Genomic DNA, 27,263 nt, shown 5'->3' on the forward strand with positions numbered 1-27,263 from the left:
TTCAACCTGTTCCCGTGAGTGGCACCGTCATAGCATGTCTTCAAGATGGCTGCTACACTTGACGTTCGTCAGGAGCAACGTGCTGTCATAGAATTCCTGTGCTGTGAAAACGAGACAGTGGGAAACATCCACAAGAGATTGAAAAAGGTGCATGGAGATGCTGCTGTCGATCGCAGTACAGTTAGTAGGTGGGCAAGCAGGTTACGTGATGAAAGCGGGCACGGAAATATTGAGGATTGTCCTCGCAGCGGCAGGCCTCATACTGCACACACTCCAGACAATGTGCAGAGAGTTAACGAATTGGTGACTGCTGACAGACGGATAACAGTGAACGAATTGTCACGCTACGTTGGGATAGGGGAAGGAAGTGTTTGCAGAATACTGAAAGTGTGGGCGTTAAAACAGGTTTGTGCCAGGTGGGTTCCCAGGATTTTGACAGTGGCTCACAAAGAAACAAGAAAAGCGGTATGCAGCGAACTTTTGGAACAGTACGAGAATGGTGGAGATGAATTTCTTGGAAGAATTGTGACAGGTGATGAAACATGGCTCCATCATTTTTCACCAGAGACGAAGAGGCAATCAATGGAATGGCATCATGCAAATTCAACCAAGGAAAAAAAAATGCACGACTGAGTCGTGTTCGACCACATCGGCAAAAGCAGTATGTTTTGCTGTTGCACGACAATACATGGCCACATGTCAGTCAAAAAACCATGGAAGCGATCACAAAACTTTAGTGGACAACATTGAAACACCCGCCTTACAGTCCTGACCTGGCTCCATGTGACTATCACCTCTTTGAGAAACTGAAAGACTCTCTTCGTGGAACAAGGTTTGAAGATGATGACTCCCTTGTGCACTCTGCCAAACAGTGGCTCCAACAGGTTGGTCCAGAATTTCACCGTGCGGGTATACAGGCGCTGGTTCCAATATGGCGTAAGGCAGTTGAGAGGGATGGAAATTATGTGCAGAAATGAAAATATTGTTTCTAAAGGATGTATCTACACACTGCAAAACTTTCAAACATGTAGAATAAAAGATGGATTAAAAAAATAGTGTGCATTTCTTTTGGAGTGACCGTCGTATAAGTAGAAACAAGACCTACCGACTTTCTTCTTGGTGCTGCGGTTTTTTTTCGGTAGAATTTTAAGAAACCACTGAACTACTTGGCCGGCCGAAGTGGCCGTGCGGTTCTAGGCGCTACAGTCTGGAACCGCGTGACCGCTACGGTCGCAGGCTCGAATCCTGCCTCGGGCATGGATGTGTGTGATGTCCTTAGGTTAGTTAGGTTTAAGTAATTCTAAGTTCTAGGGGACTGATGACCACAGCAGTTAAGTCCCATAGTGCTCAGAGCCATTTTTTGAACTACTTGGCAGATATATGATGCGACAGTGGCCAAGGACTGGTGATCCTTTGGGCATCTCACACTGATGTACGCTCGAAAGACGTAGGTAATTTAATGGTTCAAATGGATCTAAGCACTATGGGACTAAACATCTGAGGTCATCAGTCCCCTAGAACATAGAACAACTTAAACCTAACTAACCTAAGGACATCACACACATCCATGTCTGAGGCGGGATACGAACCTGCGACCGTAGCGGTCGCTCGGTTCCAGACTGCAGCGCCAAGAACCGCTCGGCCATCCCGGCCGGCTAGGTAATTTAATGTTACGTGGTACAGTATGAGTAAAATATTTGAAGTCGATGTTTGGTCTGTGCATTTTTTTTTATTTAGTACCACACGAATATAGATACATTGTAACGAAGTTGTAAACCATTACATTTCCGGAGCGTTTGGTTTTCGATGTTCAGCCGGTCGACGTGTCATCCGGGAGGCATTGCCGTCGGAGAGCGGAATGCCAGCGGAGAGTGTCTCAGAAGACGCGCACGAGCTCCGGCGTGGCGTACGTGTAGACGGGCGCTCCCACGGGCAGCAGGTTCTGGTAGTGGATGCGCGCCAGGTAGCCCGCGTCGGCCACGGCGGCGCCGGCAGCTGCTCCGCCCTGCGTCAGGCGCTCCGGCAGCAGCGAGAACATGGCGGGCGCGGGGCCGTGCGCGTACGAGACGCGCTGCAGCCGGCCGTCGGGCAAGAGCACGTAGTAGACGCCGGCGTCGTTGCTCTCCAGGGGCTCGCGCTGCGCCGCCGACCGCGACCCAGCAGGCACCACCTGACATAGGCCGTCGTACAACTCAGTCCCACCGAGATGCTAACTGTTTTGTGTACATAAATTGTGAGCCAGATCTCGCTCCAAAGCACCTTACAAATACAGGGGTCGCTCAAAAATACGGAAACACCGCCAGAAATGCAAGCTTGAACATAAATGCAGATGCTAGCAAAGCCAATACTAGCACGAATTCTTTACAGACGAATGGAAAAAATAGTAGAAGCCGACCTCGGGGAAGATCAGTTTGGATTCCGTAGAAATATTGGAACACGTGAGGCAATACTGACCCTACGACTTATCTTAGAAGCTAGATTAAGGAAAGGCAAACCTACGTTCTTTTGACAATGTTGACTGGAATACTCTCTTTCAAATTCTGAAGGTAGCAGGGGTAAAATATAGGGAGCGAAAAGCTATTTACAATTTGTACAGAAAGCAGATGGCAGTTACAAGAGTTGAGGGGCATGAAAGGGAAGCAGTGGTTGGGAAGGGAGTGAGACAGGGTTGTAGCCTCTCCCCGATGTTATTCGATCTGTATATTGAGCAAGCAGTGAAGGAAACAAAAGAAAAATTCGGAGTGGGTATTAAAATTCTTGGAGAAGAAATAAAAACGTTGAGGTTCGCCGATGACATTGTAATTCTGTCAGAGACAGCAGAGGACTTGGAAGAACAGTGGAACGGAATGGACAGTGTCTTGAAAGGAGGATATAAGATGAACATCAACAAAAGCAAAACAAGGATAATGGAATGTAGTCGAATTAAGTCAGGTGATGCTGAGGGAATTAGATTAGGAAATGAGACACTTAAAGTAGTAAAGGAGTTTTGCTATTTGGGGAGGAAAATAACTGATGATGGTCGAAGTAGAGAGGACATAAAATGTCGACTGGCAACGGCAAGGAAAGCATTTCTGAAAAAGAGAAATTTGTTAACATCGAGTATAGGTTTAAGTGTCAGTAAGTCGTTTCTGAAAGTATTTTTACGGAGTGTAGCCATGCATGGAAGTGTAACATGGACCATAAATAGTTTGGACAAGAAGAGAATAGAAGCTTTCGAAATGTGGTGCTACAGAAGATGCTGAAGATTAGATGGGTAGATCACATAACTAATGAGGAAGTATTGAATAGGATTGGGGAGAAGAGAAGTTTGTGGCACAACTTGACTAGAAGAAGAGATCGGTTGGTAGGACATGTTCTGAGGCATCGAGGGATCACCAGTTTAGTATTGGAGGGCAGCGTGAAGGGTAAAAATGGTAGAGGGAGACCAAGAGATGAATACAGTAAGCAGATTCAGAAGGATGTAGGTTGCAGTAGGTACTGGGAGATGAAGAAGCTTGCACTGGATAGAGTAGCATGGAGAGCTGCATCAAACCAGTCTTAGGACTGAAGACCACAACAACAACAACAGCAAAGCCAGCAGGTTGTGCCTTTGTATTTGACCACGAACAGCGCTTGCACAGTGTTCTGAATATGTTACAATTGTCAGTCGGGATCAGAAAAGTGTTCTGTATACATGTGAGTGCATTATGCCAAAGCAAAGTGATTTCGAACGTGGACAAATTGTTGCTACTCGTACGGTGTGTGCTTCAATAAATAAGGTAGACTAAGTGTTCGGTGTTTCAAGAGGCACCGTATCGAAGATTTATACCTCATACAGGGAAAGTAGTAAAATATCATCTGCTAAGTCACAAATGCGTGTTAACTCGTCATGACAGACGGTCATTGAAGAGGACTGTGACGAAAAATATGAGGACGACAGCTGCAAAAGAAACTGCAGAACTGAACACCGCACTCGCGAACCTTGTCGGCACCAAAACATCTATATAGGCTGTAATGTCATACATAACCAACAACAAGAAAAACCAGCAGAAGACATCACTGACATCGACTTCTGGCCATCCACTGGCCCCCTTCCCCCCAAAAAATGGTTCAAATGGTTCTGAGCACTATGGGACTTAACTTCTGAGGTCATCAGTCCCCTAGAACTCGGAACTACTTAAACCTAACTAACCTAAGGACATCACACACATCCCTGCCCGAGGCACGATTCGAACCTGCAACTGCAGCGTTCGCGCGGTTCCACACTGTAGCGCCTAGAGCCGCTCGGCCACTCCGACCAGCCCCCCTCCCTCAAATGCCACACCAGCCACTATCGTAACGAACAATGGACAAAAAGTTCTAGGTTAATTTAGTTTAAAACAATTTATTTTTAAGTAACATTTCTCTGTATGTTTTTTGTTTGTTGTGGTCTTCAGTCCAGAGACTAGTTTGATGCAGCTCTCCGTGCTACTCTATCCTGTGCAAGCTTCTTCATCTCCCAGTACCTACTGCAGCCTAAATCCATCTGAATCTGCTTAGTGTATTCATCTCTAGGTCTCTCTATACGATTTTTACCCTCCACGCTGCCCTCCAGTACCAAATTGGTGATCCCTCGATGCCTCAGAACATGTCCTACCAACCGATCCCTTCTTCTAGTCAAGTTGCGCCACAAACTCCTCTTCTCACCAATTCTATTCAATACCTCCTCATTAGTTATTTGACGTACCCATCTAATCTTTAGCATTCTTCTGTAGCACCACATTTCGAAAGCTTCTATTCTCTTCTTGTCTAAACTATCTATCGTCCATGTTTCACTTCCATACATGGCTACACTCCATACAAATACTTTCAGAAACGACTTCCTGACACTTAAATCTATACTCGATGTTTACAAATTTCTCTTCTTCAGAAATTCTTTCCTTGCCATTGCCAGTCTACATTTTATATCCCCTCTACTTCGACCATCATCAGTTGTTTTGCTCCACAAATAGCAAAACTCGTTTATTACTTAAAGCGTCTCATTTCCTAATCTAATGGCTCTGAGCACTATGGGACTTAACAGCTATGGTCATCAGTCCCCTAGAACTTAGAACTATGTAAACCTAACTAACCTAAGGACGTCACACAACACCCAGTCATCACGAGGCAGAGAAAATCCCTGACCCCGCCGGGAATTGAACCCGGGTCCTAATCTAATTCCCGCATTTCCTAATCTAATTCTCTGTATGTATGTATGTATGTATAAACGCCTGATGACGAACAGAACATGTTCGAAACGCGTTGTATCATGTTAGACTAAACATAAGACAAATAAAAAAGGGACTGCTAGCAGAAATTAGAAATAAATAATTATCCCACTAAGACACGGTTCACAAACGTAGCCATTATGGCCAAAATAATCTCGAAGTGAGCTCCAAAAGCTGGGAATTGCAGTACGAGCTGGGATTCCAAAATCACTCAGTATTGACGCAAATGCCCGTAACAGGAAAATGTCGTGCCGAAGCCGTAATCTCGGAAGAATGGAAGAAAGTCATTTGGTCAGAAGAGTTTTTTTGCACCCTGTTTCTAACTTGTGATCGAGTTTACAACCAAACAGTGAAAGACGGCAGTGATTCGGCTATGATTTGGGCAGCCATATGTGTATAGTGGTATTCAATGGCCCCATAGTACTCTGCAACGTCGCCTTACTGACAAGGATTGTATTTGAATTACATGGGAATTGAGAAAAACCTACCAGCAGCGAGATCTACTTCAGAGACCTTGTTAAAATGGTTCAACTGGCTCTAAGCACTGTAGGACTTAACATCTGAGGTCATCAGTCCCCTAGACTTAGAACTACTTAAACCTAACTAACCTAAGAACATCACACACGTCCATGACCGAAGCAGGATTCTAACCTGCGACCGTAGCAGCAGCACGGTTCCGGACTGAAGCGCCTAGAACCGCTCGGCCACAGCGGCCGGCCAAGAGACCTTGTGCTTATGAAACTAAGGGCTTAATCTATTTTTTAATCTCATCTTGTTCGTTATTATTCTCTGCATTTATTCGGGGCGGATGTCCCATGACACCCGTTCAAGATCAGCGTTGATCCATTCACTCAATTTTTTTTACTACAGAGGACAGCTAACCCTCTGCCCGAACACGCTGGGCTATCTTGCCGGCATTTTTTCCCCTCTAGCTGCAGAGCCTCTTGAAACCAGCGACCATACAAAGTACGTAAATTTTCAAACTCGATTTTCTCGAAACCGGTTTAGAGATACGTCTTCCTGTATACGTATGTTGCAGTTCTAGTCGGTGCCCATGCACCCAGTCAAATTGAATAAAATCGGTCACAGAGAGTTCGTACGGTCCCCTTGTAAGCGTAGAACCACCTCCCGCCTAAAGTACCCTCCTAGTGCAGCGTTTTAAAATCATCATTGTGGTACACTCGAAGCCTTGTACAATTTGAAAAGTGTAAAATTACGAGTCAGTGGCTCACACTAAACCTGTTACTGTTACTGTTCAGTATCTGTGTTGTTTAGCCCTCTGAATACGTTCAGGATTTATATGCGCTGTGAGAAATGTCCATTTCATGCAGTTCCCTTCTCCGAGAGTAGCAATTCCGGTTGGGTTGGAACCTTTTGTCGTTGACAAGATGTGAAACTCGTCTCCGGTCGCAAACGGTCAGAATCTTTTCGATCACTGTTCTTGCGCCATGTTACATGGGTGCGAATGGTACACCAGTCCTTACAGACACGTTGGACAGTTCGCGTTGACACACCAATTGGGGCAGCTCATTCTCGGTGCGGTCACGGATACGGCAGAGAACGATGGATCGTTTGGACCATTCTGCCGCTCCTCCTCGTAGATTTGTATCTTTGCACTGATTCCATACAACCGAGTGGGATATACACACAGCTTGACTGCCATGACTTACGTCACCGTTGGAGGAACATATGACCGCTTGGTAAGCCGTGCCGCGGTGGCCGTGCGGTTCTAGGCGCTCCAGTCCGGAGCCGCGCTGCTGCTACGGTCGCAGGTTCGAATCCTGCCTCGGGCATGGATGGGTGTGATGTCCTTAGGTTAAGTAGGTTTAAGTAGTTCTAAGTTCTAGGGGACTGATGACCACAGCAGTTGAGTCCCATATTGCTCAGAGCCATTTGAACCGCTTGGTAACAGCAGTTCTGCACCATTTATAGAGCTCCAGGCCAGTTAGCGTGGTTTTGTTCATAAAGAGATGGCTATTAATTTCTCTGGTAAGTGAAGCTGACTACGAAACACACAAAACTGGAACCATGTAAGGAGGCGCGTTGCTTGGTGAAGAGAAGCTTGCACAATAAACTTTTGAGCAGCCACAACAAAACAAATCAAAACTAATGTGTAGATCGTTCCTAATTTCGCTAATTATTTTGCAGATGTAGCTTTGAAAGACGGAGTAGTGGGAGTGGCTCTAGTAGTTGCCGGGTAACGGTTCAGCGACCACTTGTCGCAACACAGCGACGTTGTTATGCTCCGGCACGCTGCTTCGTGAGAGCGACGCGGCGACATGCAAACTAAGCCGGTGGGTGGTCCCTCCGCAGTAAAATCGCTCCTCGGCTTACCACAGGTGATGGGCGCTTCGCAACGAGACGGAGTGCTTGCTTCTCCACGAACTTGGCATATCTATGGCGTGTAAGGTGAGGCGGCGCGGAGAGCTGCCGTCATATCTTACCGTTTTCTCTGTTCAACTTCCAGCTTGCTCCAACGCAATATGCAATTCTGCTCTTTTGTGCTGTTTCTTCTTTCTCTCTTTACTGTTGCAATAAGCATGATCTGTGGAGGTGATTCCTGATTATCTTTTCGTTTCATTTTTTAACAAGTAATTTTGTGTGTGTGTACAAGAGACTCTAACAATTTTGAGGTCAACAGCAAGTTACGATTCTAGCCGTCTGCTCTGACCCAGGACGTCCTATAAAACTTCATTAGCTTACGTTGCGTTGCGAAGGATGTAAGTGACCTGTCATTAAATCTTAGTCTTAGTTACACATGTAATCTTTGGTATACATAAATCTTTGGTGTACATGAACAGCAAGCATAGCTTAAATTTAAACTGTCGATCGATAAACAAGAAACGTTTTTTCCCCAATGGAACGAAACAAACTAAAACTGGTGTCAGAGAAGATACAGAAAAGGAGAGACTAAATAGTTAATAGCGGCTCCAGCGCAAAAACTTATCTTACATTCTGTGCTATGTCGCTGACTGCTCACTCGCAGGTTCTTCCCTCAGATGTCTGCATTCATCTTTGACAAACGACAGTCCTCACTGGAGCACTGAGATGCCTAACGGCCAGAGCTCAACTGCCTAATTCATTTGCGACGCCAGTGAAGTGGATAATACTACTATCAGGCAACATGAAGTGTCTCCCTTTGCCCTACGACCGGCGATTCTAAGCCTGAGAGAGTTTGTATTGGACATATCTCCAAATGCAACTGCATTCAGCGTCCTGTACACAACAATTAATGTACAATTAATCTTGCACAAACTCCTAGCACCCTAAAATGTACCAAGCAATTGTTTGGTTCCCCTGTTTCAGTGAGATTATCAATTAACGGTGCAGATGTTTACGGTGATGATGGAAGCTGAAGAAATGAATTAAAATTTGTGCCACAACCGGGACTCGAACGCGGGCCTTCTTGCTGACGAGACAGAAATGCTGACCGTTACACCACTGTAGCACTATGGTCAGTTTTGCAGCATGAACTACCCTAGTCCCATGGCCTCCCCAACACAAACTTCATATCTTCAGCTTATTTTCCCCATACATTGACACTACTGATGGGGCTCTCCGGCATTGGAATAACACCCCAGCGTTGGACGTAATGGGTTAGTCCTGTACCTCAGGTGCTCTTATAATTATATCGTAAGTCAGATGTTTGTTTTAAAGTACATAGTTCTCTATAAAACGCCTGATTCTTGTAACTGTGCCCATCCCCAGAATCTGATTGTTGCTACTGGTGCCTGGTGCAGAGTAATGATAGGACAGCAGGGTCACTAGATAACTGGCGCCCAGCGTGGAGCCTGGAAGACTAGCCGCTGCAGTGCTGAGCTCACCGCCGGGACGGACGCTGTCGTCGTGGGCTGTTCCGTGGTGGTGGCTTCAGCCGCTTCCGTGGTGGTGGGCGGCGGACCGTACTGCTGGGGCGGCGGGTAAACCGCGGCGGACTGGCGCGACGGCAGCACGAACTGCCGGCCCGCGGGCCTCCACCCCGAAGGCGGGTAGGGCCCGGAGGCGGAGGCGGCGGGGGCGGAGGAGGCCCCCGACGGTGCGCCGTACTGGTTAGAGGGCGCCTCCGGGCGCGCGGAGACGGCGGCGGCGAACAGCAGGACGGCGGCGGCTAGCACCTGCGCGAGAGACAAACCAGTCGTCCCGTCACATTGCTTGTGAAGTCATTCAGAGCAAGAAAGCGCTGCACTGGGAGTGACAGCACACTAGGAATACCCTCTTCAGGTTCTGCTGTTGGTAAATTGGGAAAGGAGGGAGTGGGGTGGGGGGTGGGGAGGGTCAGAAAGGTATTCACCTTCACAGATAAAGCAACAGAAATCATTACGACTGGAAATGTTCTGAGGCTTAGCATTTGATAGTATATGGAGGTGACAAGAGTCACGGGACACCTCCTAATATCGTGTCGAACCTCCCTTAGCCCGGCGATGTGCAGCAGCTCAACATGGTAAGGACTCAATAACTCGTTGGAATTCCCCTGCAGATACAATGAGCCATGCTGCCTCTAGGGCCATCTGACATAGCAGAATTTTGTGAACGAATTGACCTCTCGATTATGTCTCATAAATGTTGGATGCGCTTCATGTCGGCGAACTGGGTGGCGAAATCATTTGCTCGCATCGTCCAGAACGTTCTTCAAACCAGTCGCGGACAATTTAAGCCTGGTGACATGGCGCATTACCATCCATAAAATTTCTATCGTTGTTTGGGAAGATGAAGTCCATGAATGTCTGCAAATGAGCGATGATCGGTTCATTTAGACTAGAGGACCCAGTCAGTTCCATGTAAATACAGCCCGCACCTTTATGCAGCCACTACCAGCTTGCACCGTGCCTTGTTGGCAATCTGCACCCATGGCTTCGTGGGGTCAGCGCCACACTCGAACCGTACCATCAGATCCATCAATGAATTGCCCTTTTATACCGTATGTACGCGATATTACCGCCATCTGTTTATATGCGTATGGTTATCCCATGACTTTCGTCACCTCAGTGTCTAAAGCCTGGTATCGTCATGTGAAAGTTAAAATATTGTGGAAAAGTGGGCACGCAGACTTATGAGAGACAGCATAGTGTTCCACGTCGACCACAAAGTGATAGGTTCTCAAAATATGAATCAATCATTCACAGAGTTCCACATTGTTCAATTTTGGGTCCTGATATACATGAATGAGCCTCCTGTTGCCTGTCACAAAATGAAAATTAAATTTTCAAATGATGCAAGCCTAGGAATTAAAAATAATACCAGTGTCGTAACTGGAAAAAACAACTAGTGAAATGAAACTTCCCGGCAGATTAAAACTGTGTGCCCGACCGAGACTCGAACTCGGGACCTTTGCCTTTCCCGAGTTCGAGTCTCGGTCGGGCACACAGTTTTAATCTACCAGGAAGTTTCATATCAGCGCACACTCCGCTGCAGAGTGAAAATCTCATTCTGGAAACTGGTGAAATGTTTGTATAATCAACAGATAGTTGAAGGCAAATGGACTGTCAATAATTTTTGACTAGACCCAGTACCTACAGTTCAGTACGTCTCACAGAACTTCATATGCTACAAAAATAGCCTACTCAAACAATGGAATACAAGGAGTAGAAAGCGTTACGTTTTTGAGACTATAGGTAAATCAAAAACTTTACCTGGGAAACCCACAACCTAGAATTAATGAAGATCCTTAGTATTGCTATATTTACAGCGTGTATGATTACTGCTACACGTGATTTAAAGGTAAGAAACTACAGTGTTTATTTTAAATATTTCGATTCATCGATAATTTAGTGAATCATTTCTTGTGAAAACTCACTTACTTGAACGAACAGCTGCGCATCACTACCATCCACACGCTATTTCTTTGCCGTTCATTGGTCAGAGCGTCTAAGATTCCTTTAACGCAGATAGGCCTGTGGACTCGTAGCCCATACACTGTACCGAACAAGAGGCGTGCGCTTTAAGTTCTGTATTTCGTTACGTACAGCTTCCGAGGCTAAACCGCTATTGCGGAACTATTGAACTCCTAACTGCATCGTGTAATCACATTTGCTCGTGCCATGTTCTTATGATGTAGCACGAAATGCTGCAGCACGCAATTTTGAACAAAATACTGGAAGTACAGCATGAAAAATGAAGCTTACCGTTCAAAGGTGCCGTGGGTGATGATGTGTTACCGTGTTATATGACCTTAGAGGCTAGCGGGAGATGGTGCCGACACATGATTTGCTTAACATCTTCCGATTTGCACCAGGCCGGATTATAGAAGCAGAAGGAAGAAGACTTGCGCTGATAGTACGCATTTCAGTGTATCGAGATTTAACCTATAGTCTGTCTTGTAGATACGATGGAAACGATGCAGGACACTGTCAGATTCTTGTTGATCCTGTATCATTCAAATTTTCAACACTTCAATATGCGACGAAACGATACTACTTGAAGCTATAGGAACAGTGTCTGACATTTCATGTTGAGGCTACTATTACTATTCCGTAATGGTAAAGTGAACAAAATGTTACTATCAGAAAAGAAATAATGTACTCGTACTTACTTTACACGGAAGTTCGAGAGTGGGTATCTATGAACGACATGGAATGCGATCCGTTTCGGGTGCCTTAGTGTATTACTCTGACATAGGAAATTGGTCGTCCGATCTTATTTGTTGCTAAAATGAACTGCACAATGCGTATGATCTCTTCTACCTTCTCACTTAAAAAAGTTTTATTGCGATGTCTCTTACTTCTGCATCTGCTTTTTCATAGAACACTAACAAAAGCTTCAGCAATTACAGCTGTGCTGTGGCCGGTTGGAATCATTCGGCTACTTATGAATGAGGTATGGCAACAAACATCGAAAGAATTCAGAAACGCGCTGTTAAGATCGTAACGGGTCAGCATAGCCCATACGAAAGTAGAAGAGGCTCAGGGAATACAAATGAAAAACTTCGTAAGAATACGATGTTGTTCTTGTGAAAATTTGTTGGCTAAATTTAGAACAACGGTATTTGAGGAAGAATGTGCGACAGTTCTCCTTCCACCATTGTATATCACTCGTAGGGATCGTGAGAATAAGACAAGAGAGTTAGTGCGTCGAAAGAGGCACAAGTCACTTTTATGTCGTTGCGTATGCAAACGGCTGACAGAAAATGGCTGATTTTTGGCACAGTCGCTTACAGAGTATACAGGTAAATACCCCAATGTTAGATGCGAATAATGCGGCTACTTTTCCGTTGCATCTGTAGTGAGTCTCTACTGTGATCGTCCATATCGCCAGCTGAATATTAACTCGCTGTACAATCAGGATGCTTTTTATATGAATACGGAGTGCAGGGCCAGCTGCCGGCAGCATTTTAATCCTAAGGCATCCGGTATCATATGTAACGAGAAGATAGAAATTGTATGTGGACTTGTATTCACCTGAAGTAATTTAGGGAACTCATCAAAAATCAAATCATGAAGAAGGGACGTAGGTTAGAACCCCGCCCTTTCCCAATACTAGTACCACCGTCTTCACAACCGCATCATAGTTCTCCATGGCAGCCTCGCGGACTACTCACTTCACGCTGATTCACAGGAAAGTGATTAAACATCTGTGGAGGACGGTGACTCCTCGAGTTTCTGCCTCTTCGCCAATGATCTGTGGTCCATACTATTACGCACTGTCGGTTCATGAACAAAATGCAAGCTCAAGGAACATGGGGGCAGCTCTATGACTGGATTTAAGGTTTCTTAGCAGACAGAACGCAACATGTCGTTTCTAATAGCGCGAACAATCAGTTGTAAAGATATATTGTGGAATATCCCGAGGGCCATTCACCCTTCGGGACATAAAGGGTGTAAGTAAACCATACCGACAGAGGATGTCTTGAGCAACATTTGAGCATAGGAACTCGTGTTCCGAAACGTCATCCATCGACGCTACAGAGTGTAGAAATTATATGGGAGAACTCACGTCGCGAGGCAACCAATTCTATAGCAAATGTGAAGTTCTATGTTGTCGGGATGCAAGTGGAAATTTTGGCAGTCGGCGTGACAGTAATATGTTAGATGACGTACACGTCCGCACCTGTCACAGCAAAACTGGAGAGCTGCGGTTTGTTATTTGAAGAACGTCATGATTACCACCAAGAACTGCTAATTAGTTTTCTTTGTTTAACGACATGTTTCGGTCCAAGGACCATCATCAGGTTCATAAAAGCATTTGTATCATATTGGGCATTATGAGACAACTAACGTCATATAATGTAATCCATGAATTCGTCACTATTGTCAGATAGTAATATAAATTAGACCACCAGTTATAAACAATGCGAGACAATGCACTTATTCACGTTACGCCAAGAAACAGCCTTAGCGCCAGAACGATGGTGTTCGTAGAATCGGTAGATTGCCTCCGTTACTAGTGCGAAGGCTGTCTGTTGATATAACGTGAATAAACGCACTGTTTAGCACAGTTTATAACAGGCGATGTAATTTGTATTACTTTGTGTCAGTAGTGACGAATTCATGGATTGCATGAGACCAATGATTCTGTAACGCCTAACATGATGTTGCAAATGCTTTCATGAACCTAATGATAGTTTGTAGCCAAAAACTGGTTATTAAATAAAGAAATTTGATTAGTAGCTCTTGGCGGTAATCCTGGCGTTCTTGAAATATTTACGAGCTGTGGGACACCATCTTCTGAAAATATACTGAAATTCTTGTTCGCTACAGAAGAGATGGCTCAAAGGCTGGCATTGACCCATACAAGTTGGACGTTCTTTTGCGTCGTTGCGTGACGTTTCTGGACATCGGTTCTCATGCTCAATTTGCTCCCCACAAACATACTCTACATTCCCCCCCCCTCCCCCCCGAAGTCTGTCGGTACTTTTAGCTAAACCTAGTATCCGCACTCCTGTTAGTGGACACTAATATGGGGTATGCCCACCCTTCGCGTGTATGACGTCTTGAACACTGCTAGGGACATTTTCTGTGAGGTGTGTGACTGTCTGTGAAGGAATGACAGCCCATTCTTCCTAAAGCCCCGAAATCAGAGGTGGTAGTGATGTTGGACGCTGGGTTCTGGAGTGATTCAAATGGTTGAAATGGCTCTATGCACTATGGTACTTAACATCTGAGGTCATCAGTCCCCTACACTTAGAACTTCCTACACTTAACTAACCTAAGGACATCACACACATCCATGCCCGAGGCAGGCTTCGAACCTGCGACCTCAGCACCAGCGTGGTTCCGGACTGAAGCGCCTAGAACCGCTCGGCCACAGCGGCCGGCTTCTGGAGTAAAGTCGACGTTCTAACTCATGCCAAAGGTGTTCCATTTGGGCCTGGTTCATTTCAGGCACGTTATTGTCCATAAATCATACTGTAAGCAGTATACAATACTGTGAAATTTATTCACATGCTTCCGCATTTAGCGTTTCGTTAAGTGCAATTAGGGGACCACACTCTAACCAAGAAAAACAACCCCATACCATAACACCGCCTATCCCATAATTCATTTTTGGCACTACACATGATGGGGTCTTACCATGCACCATTTGCGAATGGAACAGGAGAAAGGCGAGTGGCACCAAGAGCACCCTCTCGTAAACCATAAAGGTGCTTCTGGAGTGTAGAGTAGGTACCGATGTACACTGCATAGTTGTTCTGTTCACAGAGATAGGTAAGTCACTGGCAAGTTAGGGTAGACGTTTTATGACGAAATAGATTGTGTCAGAACATTTACGTAGGCACAACGAAATTAGTCGAAAGTGTTGTATGTTGGTTAAGGTTGCATAACTGTGATCCGCGGACCGTGCGGCAGTGTGGACTCACCCTCATTGTTGTGGTAGTGTGATGGGTTGACAGACGAAGCTGTGATAGGCGACTGTTGGTGTCCGCTGTCCCGTGCTTCCCTTTTATACCGCGCGGCAGGCGACGGTGACATTGGCCCCCATAGCGTTACGTCACAGGGACCGCGTGTCGCAGCGCCTCTGTGCGGCCCGTGACCTGCGTGGACAATGGCGGGAGCTGCTCGCTGGCCCGCTATGGAAAGCAAAGCGGTCACCTGTACGGCCCTCGCTACCTGCAGCAGACCCCACACAGCAGCTTCGCGCAAAGTTTGTAAGACTTACTCACCAGTGCCTAGTGATTTTCCTCATAAGGTCCTAGACAGGCACAACATTCCCTCTAAACAATTTCTAGAAATCAGATGAACCATTTTGCTGGATTAGCCGAGCGGTCTAGGGCGCTGCAGTCATGGACTGTGCGGCTGGTCCCGGCGGAGGTTCGAGTCCTCCCTCGGGCATGGGTGTCTGTGTTTGTCCTTAGGATAACTTAGGTTAAGTAGTGTGTAAGCTTAGGGACTGATGACCTTAGCAGTTAAGTCCTACAAGATTTCACACACATTTGAAAATTTTTGTTTTTTTGATGAACCGTTTTCACTCTTTTGTGGAATACATGCTGTTCGGTGTGCAAAAGTGAAGGATGAAAGTAACCTTCGTCTGCCCAGCAACATAGCTCGATGAAACATAGAAAGAAGTGCTTCAGTATATTACAGAAGATAACTGTGAGAAATACGCAGTGTGACGAACAGAAATGACATTTTTATTCGGAGAATAAAATTACATGGAAGTCACCGCTGTTTGTGATGATCCCCCCTGGACAAAAGGAGGGACGTGGCTCCTAATAAAGGTCTGTGCTCACCACGTTCGGCAATGCATGCTCTACAAAGTGCTCCAATGATGGCCACAAGACTGGTAAGGAGTTGTTATGGTAGGGCGTTCCATTTATGCACCAGTGCGGTTGACAACAGCTGCATGTGAACGAGCTGCAGTACTTTACCCCAACGCATCCCACACATACTTGATGGAATTTACGTGTGGAGGACGGGCAGGCCAGTCCATTCGCCGAATATCCTCTCGTTGCAAGAGCTCCTCCACCTGCGCATTGTCATCCAGAAAAACGAAATCAGGGCCGAATACGTTCCTGAAAAGACGCACGTGGGGTAGGACTACAGTGTTCCAGTAACGCTGACAGGAGGGTGTACCGTGTTCAAAGATTTGGAGATTTCTATGCCTACGCAGCATTATGACTCCCCACACCAGAACACCTGGATTACCAAAATGATCGTGTTCGACAGTGTTCCTGGATGCATTACATGTTCCTACCTCTCGTCATATGAGTGTCCACCCAACACTGTCGAACATGATCGATTTTGTGGTCCAGGAATAAGGTGTGGGGAGCCATAATACGATGGTGAATCAAATGAAAACCTTAAATATTTTTTAAATATTATTTATTGTACAGAAGTGCTACAAAGCTGTATTACTTTTCAACATAATCTCTCCCATGCTCAATGCACGTCCTCCAGCGCTTACAAAGTGCATAAATTCCTTTAGAAAAAAATTCTTTTGGTAGTATGCGCAACCACTCATGCACCGCGTGGCGTACCTCTTCATCAGAATGGAACTTCTTCCCTCCCATTGCGTCTTTGAGTGGTCCAAACATATGGAAATCACTTGGGCAACGTCTGGTGAGTATGGTGAATGAGGAATACACTCAAAATGCATGTCTGTGATTGTAGAAACTGTTGTACGGGCAGTTGTAGTGGGACGCGAAATTGAAGCGTCACCCATCCACCAGTGTCAGCCCAGTTTGCAGGTGAATATAAGTTTAATTTAGTGTTTTGTTTATGTGTTTTGTAATATTTCTAATGTTTGTGAATCATCTAAAGTTTTGTATTTATTTTTATGTTTCATGTACGGAGAGGGCGGCGCAACGAACGGAGACAGCATCTTCACTGCCGGGACCAGAGAGAAAATTGCTGGCCACTATACGTCGCGGGTCGACAGCCAAAGAGCAACAGAAGATCCTGAAACCAAGTTGTTGCGTCGTGCTTCTAAAAACTGAAAAAATAAGAATTTGTAATGTTTCTACAACAATGACGTCATAGAAAGTTTAATCATGTTGTAAATGTCCAGTCTTATCTTGTCAAGGCTCATGTTTACGTCTATATATATGTAGTATATATGAAGATAATAAACTAGTGTATACTACAAAAGTTTAAATACGTGTTCCGAGAATTTATTTATGAAGAATTATATTAAGGAAGAAGTATTACTGATTTATTTGACAAGATTATTAATTTTTCACAACGTTCATCGCGAGTTTGAGTCTCAAATGTTTATTCAATGTGGTTTTAATATTTATTAAAGCAGATAACTTGCATTAATATAATTTCTGAGAAGAAACAAACGACATCTAAATTGAAAAAAGTTTGCGCAAACCAATTGGACTGAGTGACGTAATTCTGCGCATACGTCTCAAATTATGATGTTTTAATTACAGTTTCGTTCAAGAACCATTCAGAGACAACTTTAAAAAGAATTTAAATAATTTTAAAGTGTTTTGTAACTGACGTAGGTGACGAAGTCCGCATATGGTCATATGCCAAAAGAAAATCATTTATACAAAACTTACGTCGTTACACTACACAGTGTGGGGCCTTGCATTGTCATATTGCAAAAGGACACCTGCTGACAGCAGTCCACGTCCTTTGATTTGATTGCAGGCCGCAGATGATTTTTTAGGAGATCTGTGTATGATGAACAGTGGTTCGCCTAGTCATGTAATGCTCCAAAATGACGCCTTTTTCGTCCCAAAAGAGAGTCAGCAGAACCTTCCCTGCTGATGGTTCTGTTCGAAACTTCTTTGGTTTTGGTGATGAGGAATGGAGCCATTCCTTGCTCGCTCTCTTCGTTTCTGGTTGGTGGAAGTGAACCCAGGTTTCGTCCCCAGTAACAATTCTTGCAAGGAAGCCGTCACATTCTCGTTCAAAGCACCGAAGAAGTTCTTCACAAGCATCATCACGTCGTTCTCTCGTTTCAGGAGTCAGCTGCCGTGGCACCCATCTTGTAGACGCTTTGTGAAACTGGGTCTCATCCATGACTAATCTGTAAACATGCTACAATGTCATTCAGTGTCACTCGGTGGTTTTCCTTCGCTATGGCTTCAACTGCTGCAATGTTCTGTGGAGTAACAATTCGTTGTGCCTGACCTGGACGAGGAGCATCTTCCACTGAAGTCACACAATTTGCGAACTTGCTACTCCATTCGTAGACTTGCTGCTGTGACAAACATGCATCACCGTACTGAACCTTCATTCGTGGATGAATTTAAATAGGTTTCACACCTTGCTACGCAAAAACCGAATAACAGAACGCTGTTCTTCCCTGGTGCAAGTCGCAAATGGAGCGGCCATCTTTATACTGATACTGCGAGGGTATGTGTGCATCTGCACTATGCTGCCACCTATAGGCCATTCTGCACACTGTTTGTAGCACGCTTACCATCTTACAGGATACCGGCGCGACATTCCGATTTGTTATTACAAATTTAAGGTTTTCATTTGACTCACCCTCGTATTACATGGGTGTACTGATCTCCAAGTCTTTGAGCACGGTGCACTCACTGGTCAATATTTTCGTTACACGGTACTCCTTCCCCATTTGCGTCCTCCCAGGGGTGTATTTGGCCCTGACTTCATTTTTCAGGATGACAATGCGCGACAGCATCGAACAGTGCAGTTGCAGGAAGTCTTGGAACGATATGATATTCGGCGAATAGAGTAGGATGAGAGTTCTCCCGACTTAAACCCCATCGTGTACGTGTGGGATGGGTTGGGGAAACATGTTTCAGCGTGTCCACGTACACCAATGACCATCGAGCGATGGTCAAACGCGCTGTTGGAGAAATGGAACGCTCTACCACAAGAACTCCTTCCAGCCTTGTGGCCAGCATGTAAGCATGTTAGAGAAGATGCGTTGCCGTCCGTGGTGATCACAGACCGTATTAAGAACCGTGTCCTGCCTTTCGTAATGACCAGGAGAACGTCACAAATCGTAGTGACTTCAGTTTATTTATACAATGAAAAACCAAATACGCCACTATAATGTTTTTTATTTAGCTGTTCTGACTCTATGAGCTCATTCAGAACACTGGCATTACAGTGTAATTGTTATCTTTGGATAAAAGTACCATTTCTGTTCATCTTACAGCTTATTTCTTTCAGTTGCCTTCTATACCAAACTGTAGCTGTTCTTTCTATCTATGGTCCAAGTTTCATCGAGATATTTTACTTGGCAGTGACACAACACGTGTGAAAGTCACTTTCATCCTAAAGTTTTGCACAGCAGTGCAAATGATAAGTTTATACTACGAGCTAGACCAGAACTCACGCCTAGATATTTGTCTTTTGTAGGTACTGCATTACTAATTACTCTGCCCGAACGGACGTCGCTGTGGAATGAGTGTCTGTTGCTTTAATCTGGTTCTGGAGGCAAGCGCAGATGCTTGATCTGGAAGATCATCTACAAAAAACATGTGTGAATCCCAGCTCGCTGTGGCCGTCCACGAAAAGATAACGAAGCGCCGAGGTTGATACTGTGTTGCTTGACTTCCAGAAGGCCCTCGGTACAGTTGCGTTCTGTTGGCTAATGAACAAAATGCGAAGGCACGGAATATGAGACTGGTTTTTTGAGTGGACTGAAGCATTCTCAGGGAAGAGAAGACAACAAGGAAATTTGTAATGAAATACGGAACACGTTCAGTGGCTCGATGCTTGAAGCAGGAATTGACAGTTGTCTCTCAACATAAAGAAATATTAAATATTGTGGACAGACGGCGGAAAACCCCGTTGCCGCGTGCTTACTGTACTGTTTAACACTCACTGAACGCAGCCAGATTCATTATCTGTAAATATGCGTCCGGAGCAATTTAAAGTGAAGAGCGCACATTAAACGAACCGTGGTAAAGGGAGATGATAGTATTTGATTCATTGAAAGAATCATCAGAAAGTGTAGTTCGTTCACGAAGGAGGTAGCTTACAACACCCTCTTTCGACCTTTATTTGACTACTGCTCTTCGTTCTAGGACCCTTACCAGTTATATTGAGACATGAAATACGGAAGACCCAAAGAATTTGATACCGCATTTGTACCCATATAAAGTAAATTAATTGTAGTAAGCGGTATCAAACGAAGTTTACGACTGAACTGAGAATTTCTTGGCACTGAGAACGTTGCAGGTTATGTTGGATGCTAAGTTGTCGACAGATGTAGAAGTAACTTTAGCCTTGTCATAGGGAAGTATGTTTAGACCCTTGCGATTGATGTTGTATATCAGTAACGTGACAGACAATATTAATACGAGTCTCAGACTTTTCGCAGGTGATACAGTTATCTATAAAGTACTCTCAGAAACAAGTTGTGCAAATATTCTGACAGACAGTGATAAGATTTTACAGAGGTGCAAGTACTGACAACTAGCTTTAAACGTTGAGAAACGAAACGAATAAAAGCATTATCCTAAGACTACAATGAGTCACAACTGGACTCACTCTCTCCTCTCTCTCACTTCTCAGCGATCACAGTCCCTGTAGACCACGCGCTGCATCAACGATCTGCTTCCACCGCCTTCTATCTCTCGCAGCCTCTCTCCACCCTGCGGAAATTCCTAATGCTGCGATGTCCTTCTCTACGTCATCTTTCCACCTTGTACGAGGTCGGCCCAGTGGTCTTGTTGCCTGGAGAGTTCCTTCAAATGCTTTCTTGGTGATGCTGTTGTTTTCCATTCTGGCCACATGTCCGTCCCATTGCAGTCTCCTACTTTTTAATTTCTGGACGATAGTGGGTTGCTTCATTAACTGATAAAATTTCATTGTTCTTTCGAATTTTCCATACGCCATTCTCCAACACGGGTCCCCAGATTTTTCTCATTACTTTTCTTTCGAAAACATTCAGTTTTTCTCTTTCATTCTTTGTAAGTGTCCAGCTTTCTGAACCGTACAGTACTATGGGGCAGATAATAGTGTTGTAGGACTCACTCTACTCATACTAATACCGTGGTGTAACAGTCTGTAGGTGTATGAGACGAGATTGCTTACAAAACATTTGGGCGACCTATCCTAGAATATTGCTCTAGGAAAGTGTGGTTTATCAGTAAAAAAGACAGCATATAGGACGCTAGTGGAAATAGTCTTCAGTACTGCTCTAGTGTTTGGGATCTGTTACAGGCCGGAATAAAGGAAGACAATGAAGCAGTTCAGAGGCACTGCTGGATTTGCTACTTGTAGGTTCCAATAACACGCAAATGTTACAGAGATGCTTCGGGAGGAACTCAAATGCGGGTCCCTGGAGGGAGGGTAACATTCATTGCGATGAACACCATTGAGACAATGTCGAGATCCGGCATTTGAAGCTGACTGCAGAACGATTCTGCTGCTGCCAACACACATTGCGCCTAAGGAAAACGAAGGTAAGTCACGAGAAATTAGGGCTCATAAGGAGGCATATCGATGATCGTATTTCCCTCGCTCTGTATGCAGATGGAATAGGTAAGGAAATGACTAGCAGAGGTGCGGGGTACCCTCCGATACGCACCTTACGCTGGATTGCGGAGTATCTGTGTTGATATCGATGTAGAAGAGTGTAGAGACACATACGAAATAGAACTAACAAGGGAAACGGAATGTATGCAAAGAAGGACAGTACATACCCTGTATGGTCTTAGGTTTGCTTTAAGACTTGGAAGAGTTCCACACAGGTGCTGAACAACCTGAACTGGCTGACGGCTTAACACAGACGCCAACTGTTCTGAGAAAGTGTACTTCGAAAGTTTCAAGAACAAACATTAAGTGAGGAATTTAGAAAAATACTAGAGCCCCCTACGTGTCACTCCCGCAGGGATAGTGAAGATAAGGTTACTGCGCAGACAGAGGCGTTTAGCTACTGTCCTCTGCGCGCTCCACACATGAATCCAAGGGGAAGAAACCCTGAAACACGGTACAGTGGAAAGTGCTCTCTGAAATATACTTTGAAGTCGTCTGCAGAGTACGGACGTAGCTGTAGATGTAGATGATTCACTGGTGTGAGGAAAAAGGCAACGAACAAATCCTCCTAAAACTAACAACTATTTAACCAGAGAAGATGCATAGTTGATCAAGGCATCAGAGCTCAGTGAGTCACATCAACTGATTTACTCACATTTGTCGGCAATATCACATTTTGCCAGTGAAAGTCAGTAGAGCGCAAACCTTATCAGAAATCTGTTTATATAATCAAACAAGAGAGCTACACACGACATTAATGCAGGATTTGTATTAGACATGTTTTGTGTGATTTATAATATTTAATAATTTTGAGGTAATTAATCTTATTGTAGTTAAAATCACCCGTCATTTATATTTATTGAAGTTATGAGGAAATTGACTGCGCTGGCAGAAACAGGAATTATTTTTGTACAAAGGATATGTGCCACTTCGTTAACAATGAATTTCATGCAGTACTGATAATTTCGTAAAATTGTATGGTCTTTTAAATTATCCAGAATGAGATTTTCACTCTGCAGCGGAGTGTGCGCTGATATGAAACTTCCTAGCAGATTAAAACTGTATGCCCGAGCGAGACTCGAACTCGGTCGGGCTGTGGCTGTGGCTGTGGCTAAGCCATGTCTCCGCTATATCCTTTCTTTCAGGAGTGCTAGTTCTGCAAGGTTCGCAGGAGAGCTTCTGTAAAGTTTGGAAGGTAGGAGACGAGATACTGGCAGAAGTAAAGCTGTGAGTACCGGCCGTGAGTCGTGCTTCGGTAGCTCAGATGGTAGAGCACTTGCCCGCGAAAGGCAAAGGTCCCGAGTTCGAGTCTCGGTCGGGCACACAGTTTAAATCTGCCAGGAAGCTTTTAAATTATATTTGTGTTAATCAGCGTAGACTTGTGAAGCTTTCTGTATGATTTTAGCAATCATTACATGCAATATACAGAAATTGCAAATTTTTGCAAGTCCTACAAATTCTGTAGCAAAAGACTGACAGCAACGGAACGTGCAGTACATAATGTATGAGGACCAGCGTCGGCCTGGAATCTCACTAACTGGAATAGAACTGTCTTCAGTCATGAGTCCCGCTTCCAAGTGAACTCTAATATTAATCGACGCCAAATCGAACAACTGCTTTCTTAAGAAACAGAGGTGGCTCACCGAGCTATTGACTTATGCAATTTGTGAAGCTGTTTCTCTGTTGTTGGGGTTGAGGACCATCCTTATGTACCCCTAACAGCAGTGGAACAGCTCGGAGAGCGCATCAATGTTGCCACGATGACCACTGACAGGACGTTGCTACGTAAGGTACGGAACGAACTTGACTACCGCATGGGTGTATGTCATGCGACCAGAGGGGCGCTGGAAGAACACTTGTAGAGTGGAGTACGGCAGCCTGGTGAGTTTACGCTTCTACTCATGCATCAATCGTATTTGTGCATGTAATACTTCGGAAAATACGTTGAGGCGGCAAAAGTCATGGGATACCTCCTAATACCCTTTCGCCCGGCGTAGTGCGGCTACTGGACGTGGCATGAACTCAGCAAGTCGTTGGAAGTCCCATGCAGAAATATTAGCCAAGCTGCCTCAATAGCCGTCATCATTGAAAGTGTGTTGTCAGTGCATGATTTTGTGCACGAACTGACCTCTAGACTGTGTCCCATAAATGTTCTTTGGGCAATCTGGGTGACCATATCATTCGCTCGAACTGTCCAGAAAGTTCTTCAATCCAATCGCGAACGACTGTGGCCCTGTGAAATGGCACTTTGTCATGCATATAAATTTCATCGCTGTTTTGGAACAATGGCTGCACAAATGGTCTGAGAGTAGCCGAACATAACCAGTCAAATATCGGCTCAGTTGGACCAGAGAACATAGTCGAGTCAATATAAACACAGTGCACACCATTATGGAGACACCACCAGCTTGCAAAGTACCTGGTTGACAACCTGGGTCCATGGCTTCATAGTGTCTGTGGCACACTCGAAACCTGCAATCAGCTCTTACTAACTGAAATCTGGACTCATCTGATAGGCTACGGTTTTTCAGTCGTCTAGGGCCCAAACTCTGACACGGTCACGAGCCCAGGAGAGGCTCTGCAGGCAATGTCGTTCTGCTAGCAAAGGCACTCGTGTCGGCCGTCTGCTGTCATAGTTCATTAACGCCAGATTTCGCCGCACTGTCCTAACGGAAACGTTCGTCGTACGTCCCACACTGATTTCTGCAGTTATTTCACGGAGTGTTGCCTGTCTGTTAGCACCGACAACTCTGCGTAAACGCCGCCGCTCTCGGTCGTAAAGTGATGGCCGTCGGCCACAGCGTTGTCGTGGTGAGAGGTATTGCCTGAAATTTGGTATTCTCGGTACACTCTCGACACTGTGGATTTCGGAATATTGAATTCTCTGACGACTTCTGAATGAAATGCCCGAGCCGTCTAGTTCCAACTATCATTCTACCTTCAATGTCTGTTACTTCCTGTCGTACTGCTATAATTACATCGCAAACTTTTTTACATGAACCACTTGAGTACAAGTGATAGCTCCGCCAATGTATTGCCCTTTTGTACCTTGTATACGCGATACTACCGCCATCTGTATATGAGCATATAGACAATTTGTGACTTTCGTCACCTCAGTGTATGGAGCTTTGAAAGCTAAGGAACCATTTATAGTAGCCCTGCATTCCCTATGAAGCAACGTAGCAACGTGTGCAGCAATTGGCTACTTAGAAGAAGCCTAGAGCAAATTCTTTGAATGGTGTAGAAAAGATTATATAAAAAACTGTGAATTACTTCGAAGATAGGATCTAGACAAAGACTATTCAGTCTATATTTTAAGAGAAAAGAACCACCAAATTTTGTTACTAAAAAAATCCCAAGCGAATAAAGTTGCTGACTGACTACATTAGGCACAAAGGAAACCCTCAGGCCAGATACCTGCTGATATCGCTTAACGCGCCAGTGCGGGCTTGAGAGCCAGGGAGGAGAACCAGGCCCAGATCGAATCTTCACAGTAGATTAACGATTTTGGTTCAGTACGGCAGCTAGTCTGAGTGTTGTCCCAGGTGGTTCTCCACAAGCGTTTAGGCATATAATGGACTGGTCTCCAATCTCAGCCTCAGAAAAAAGATACCCAAACAGCTAAAATATGAAAACACACAAAATGCAGTTTACACAAATCAAAGACAGATGGAGCACACGACTCTCCTGCCTTACGTTAACTGACAACATTTTTTGCGAGGGTAAGGACGTCCGCCCACGAAGTTAACATAAAATAAAATTGTCAAATCACGGAAAAGGAGACACTGTATGGTGGAATAAACGCTAGGAAAGGGAGATACAGAGAAATGTCTGCATGCTGTTGCGAAGAGAAGCACTGAAATTGGTAGATGAAAATGGGACACTCGGGAAACGGCTCAAGAGATAAAATGGATTGGTGACAATGCGAAATCTGAAATTTTGATGAAAGATATCAAACAATACTATATGGGGACTCAAATGAATCAAATACGAGAAAGTGTCTTTCTATATGTAGGTACTCTCTTTCTGCACAACATATTGTTTGAATGTAGTATGTAACATTTGGGCATCTAGCTGGTGATGGACAATACTTAGCAAACTAAATTACTGTAAAAAAATGAAATGATCGTATGGCGTATTCCCACCAGCTAAATGCAGAACTTACACTAATCAGCTAGGACATTACGATCGCCTATCTTGCAGCCGGCATGTCCACCTTTGGCACGGTAACAGCGGAAACACATAGTGGCATGGAAGCAATGAGGCCTTGGTAGGTCGCTAGAGGGAGTTAGCACCATATCTACACATACAGGTCACCTAATTCCCGTAAATTCCGGAGAGGGGGGCGATGAGCTCTGACGCCACTTTCTGTCACATCTCAGATGTGTTGGATCGGGTGAGCTGGGGGCCAGCACGTCAACTGGAACTCGCCACTGTGTTCCTCGAACCACTCCATCGTAGTCCTGGCCTTGTGGTAAGGCGCATTATCTTGCTGAAAAATGCCACTGCCTTCGGGAAACATGATCGTCATGAAGGGGTATACGTGGTCTGCAACCAGTGTACGATACTCCTTGGCCGTCATGGTGCCTTGCACGTGCTTCACTGGGACCACTGATGCCCACGTGAATGTTCCCCAGAGCATAATGGAGCCGCTGCCAGCTTGTGCCCGTCCCGCTGTATAGGTGTCGAGGAGTTGTTCTCCTGGAAGACGTCGGATTCACGCCCTCCCATCGGCATGATGAAGAAGATGTCGAGATTCATCAGACAATACAATGCTCTGCCACTGCACCAACGTTTAGTGCCAATGGTCACGTGCCCATTTCAGTCGTAGTTGCCAATGTCGTGGTGTTAACACCGGCACGTGCATGGGTCGTCGGCTGCAGGGGCCCATTGTTAGGAGTATCCGGTGCTTTGGGTGTTCAGACACATTTTTACTCTGCTCAGCGTTAAAGTTCGCCTCCTGTTCTATATTACCAGTCTGCCCAGCCTACAGTGTCCGACATTTGTAATGAGGGATGGTCGCCCGACCCCAAGATGTCTGGACGTGGTTTCACCCTGGTTTCACTTCTTGGTGAAGACACTCACCACAGCAGTCCTCGAACACCTGAAAAGTTGTGCAGTTTCCGAAATTGTCGTGCCGAGTTTCCAGGTCATCACAATCTGTCCAGCCGGCCGGTGTTCGAATCCTGCCTCGGGCATGGATGTGTGTGATGTCCTTAGGTTAGTTACGTTTAAGTAGTTCTAAGTTCTAGGGGACTTATGACCACAGATGTTGAGTCCCATAGTGCTCAGAGCCATTTGAACCACTTTTTTTGAACAATCTGTCCTCGGTGAAACTCAGATAGATAGCAAGCCTTTCCCATTCTACACTCAGAGAGCACACTCACTAATGCTACATGCGCCTTGCTTGTGTCTGACGAGCAGCCATTCCTCGCCAGTTGACGCTGCTATCGCCTGGACGGTTTTATATCGATAGTAGGTCGGTGGTCATAATGTTCTGGCTGACCAGTGTATAATTGGTTATTAGCAAACCTCGTACATTACAATGTAACACGTATTGCACCCTAAGTGCAAGATTTCTGGTACCATTTGGTGAGGGAACATTACAGCCTTAAACAGACATGTGGCAAAATATACCAAATCTATTTCGGAAATATCTGTGCGCTGCGAACGAAGAAAATCTCTGACCCGG

The 27,263-nt window shown here is 45.0% G+C and overlaps 1 protein-coding gene across 1 annotated transcript; it reads right to left on the bottom strand.

Moving 5' to 3' along the window:
* Positions 1 to 1,729: 1,729 nt before the first annotated feature.
* LOC126088109 (uncharacterized) lies at positions 1,730 to 15,060 on the bottom strand. Its single transcript, XM_049906203.1, has 3 exons — positions 15,019 to 15,060; positions 9,050 to 9,340; positions 1,730 to 2,170 (listed from the first exon to the last, which is right to left on the bottom strand). The coding sequence occupies exons 1-3, from the start codon at positions 15,022 to 15,024 to the stop codon at positions 1,877 to 1,879; spliced, it is 591 nt and encodes a 196-aa protein (XP_049762160.1). The 5' UTR covers positions 15,025 to 15,060; the 3' UTR covers positions 1,730 to 1,876.
* Positions 15,061 to 27,263: the final 12,203 nt, after the last annotated feature.

Source organism: Schistocerca cancellata, chromosome 6, assembly GCF_023864275.1.
Source record: "Schistocerca cancellata isolate TAMUIC-IGC-003103 chromosome 6, iqSchCanc2.1, whole genome shotgun sequence".
NCBI classification, from domain to species: domain Eukaryota; kingdom Metazoa; phylum Arthropoda; class Insecta; order Orthoptera; family Acrididae; genus Schistocerca; species Schistocerca cancellata.

Bases quoted from the DNA above. Each gene is read 5' to 3' on its own strand.
- LOC126088109 (XM_049906203.1), bottom strand. The intron at 2,171-9,049 runs GTGAGCTCAGCA...GGCCTATGTCAG, and splicing joins CGACAGCGTCCGTCCCGGCG to GTGGTGCCTGCTGGGTCGCG.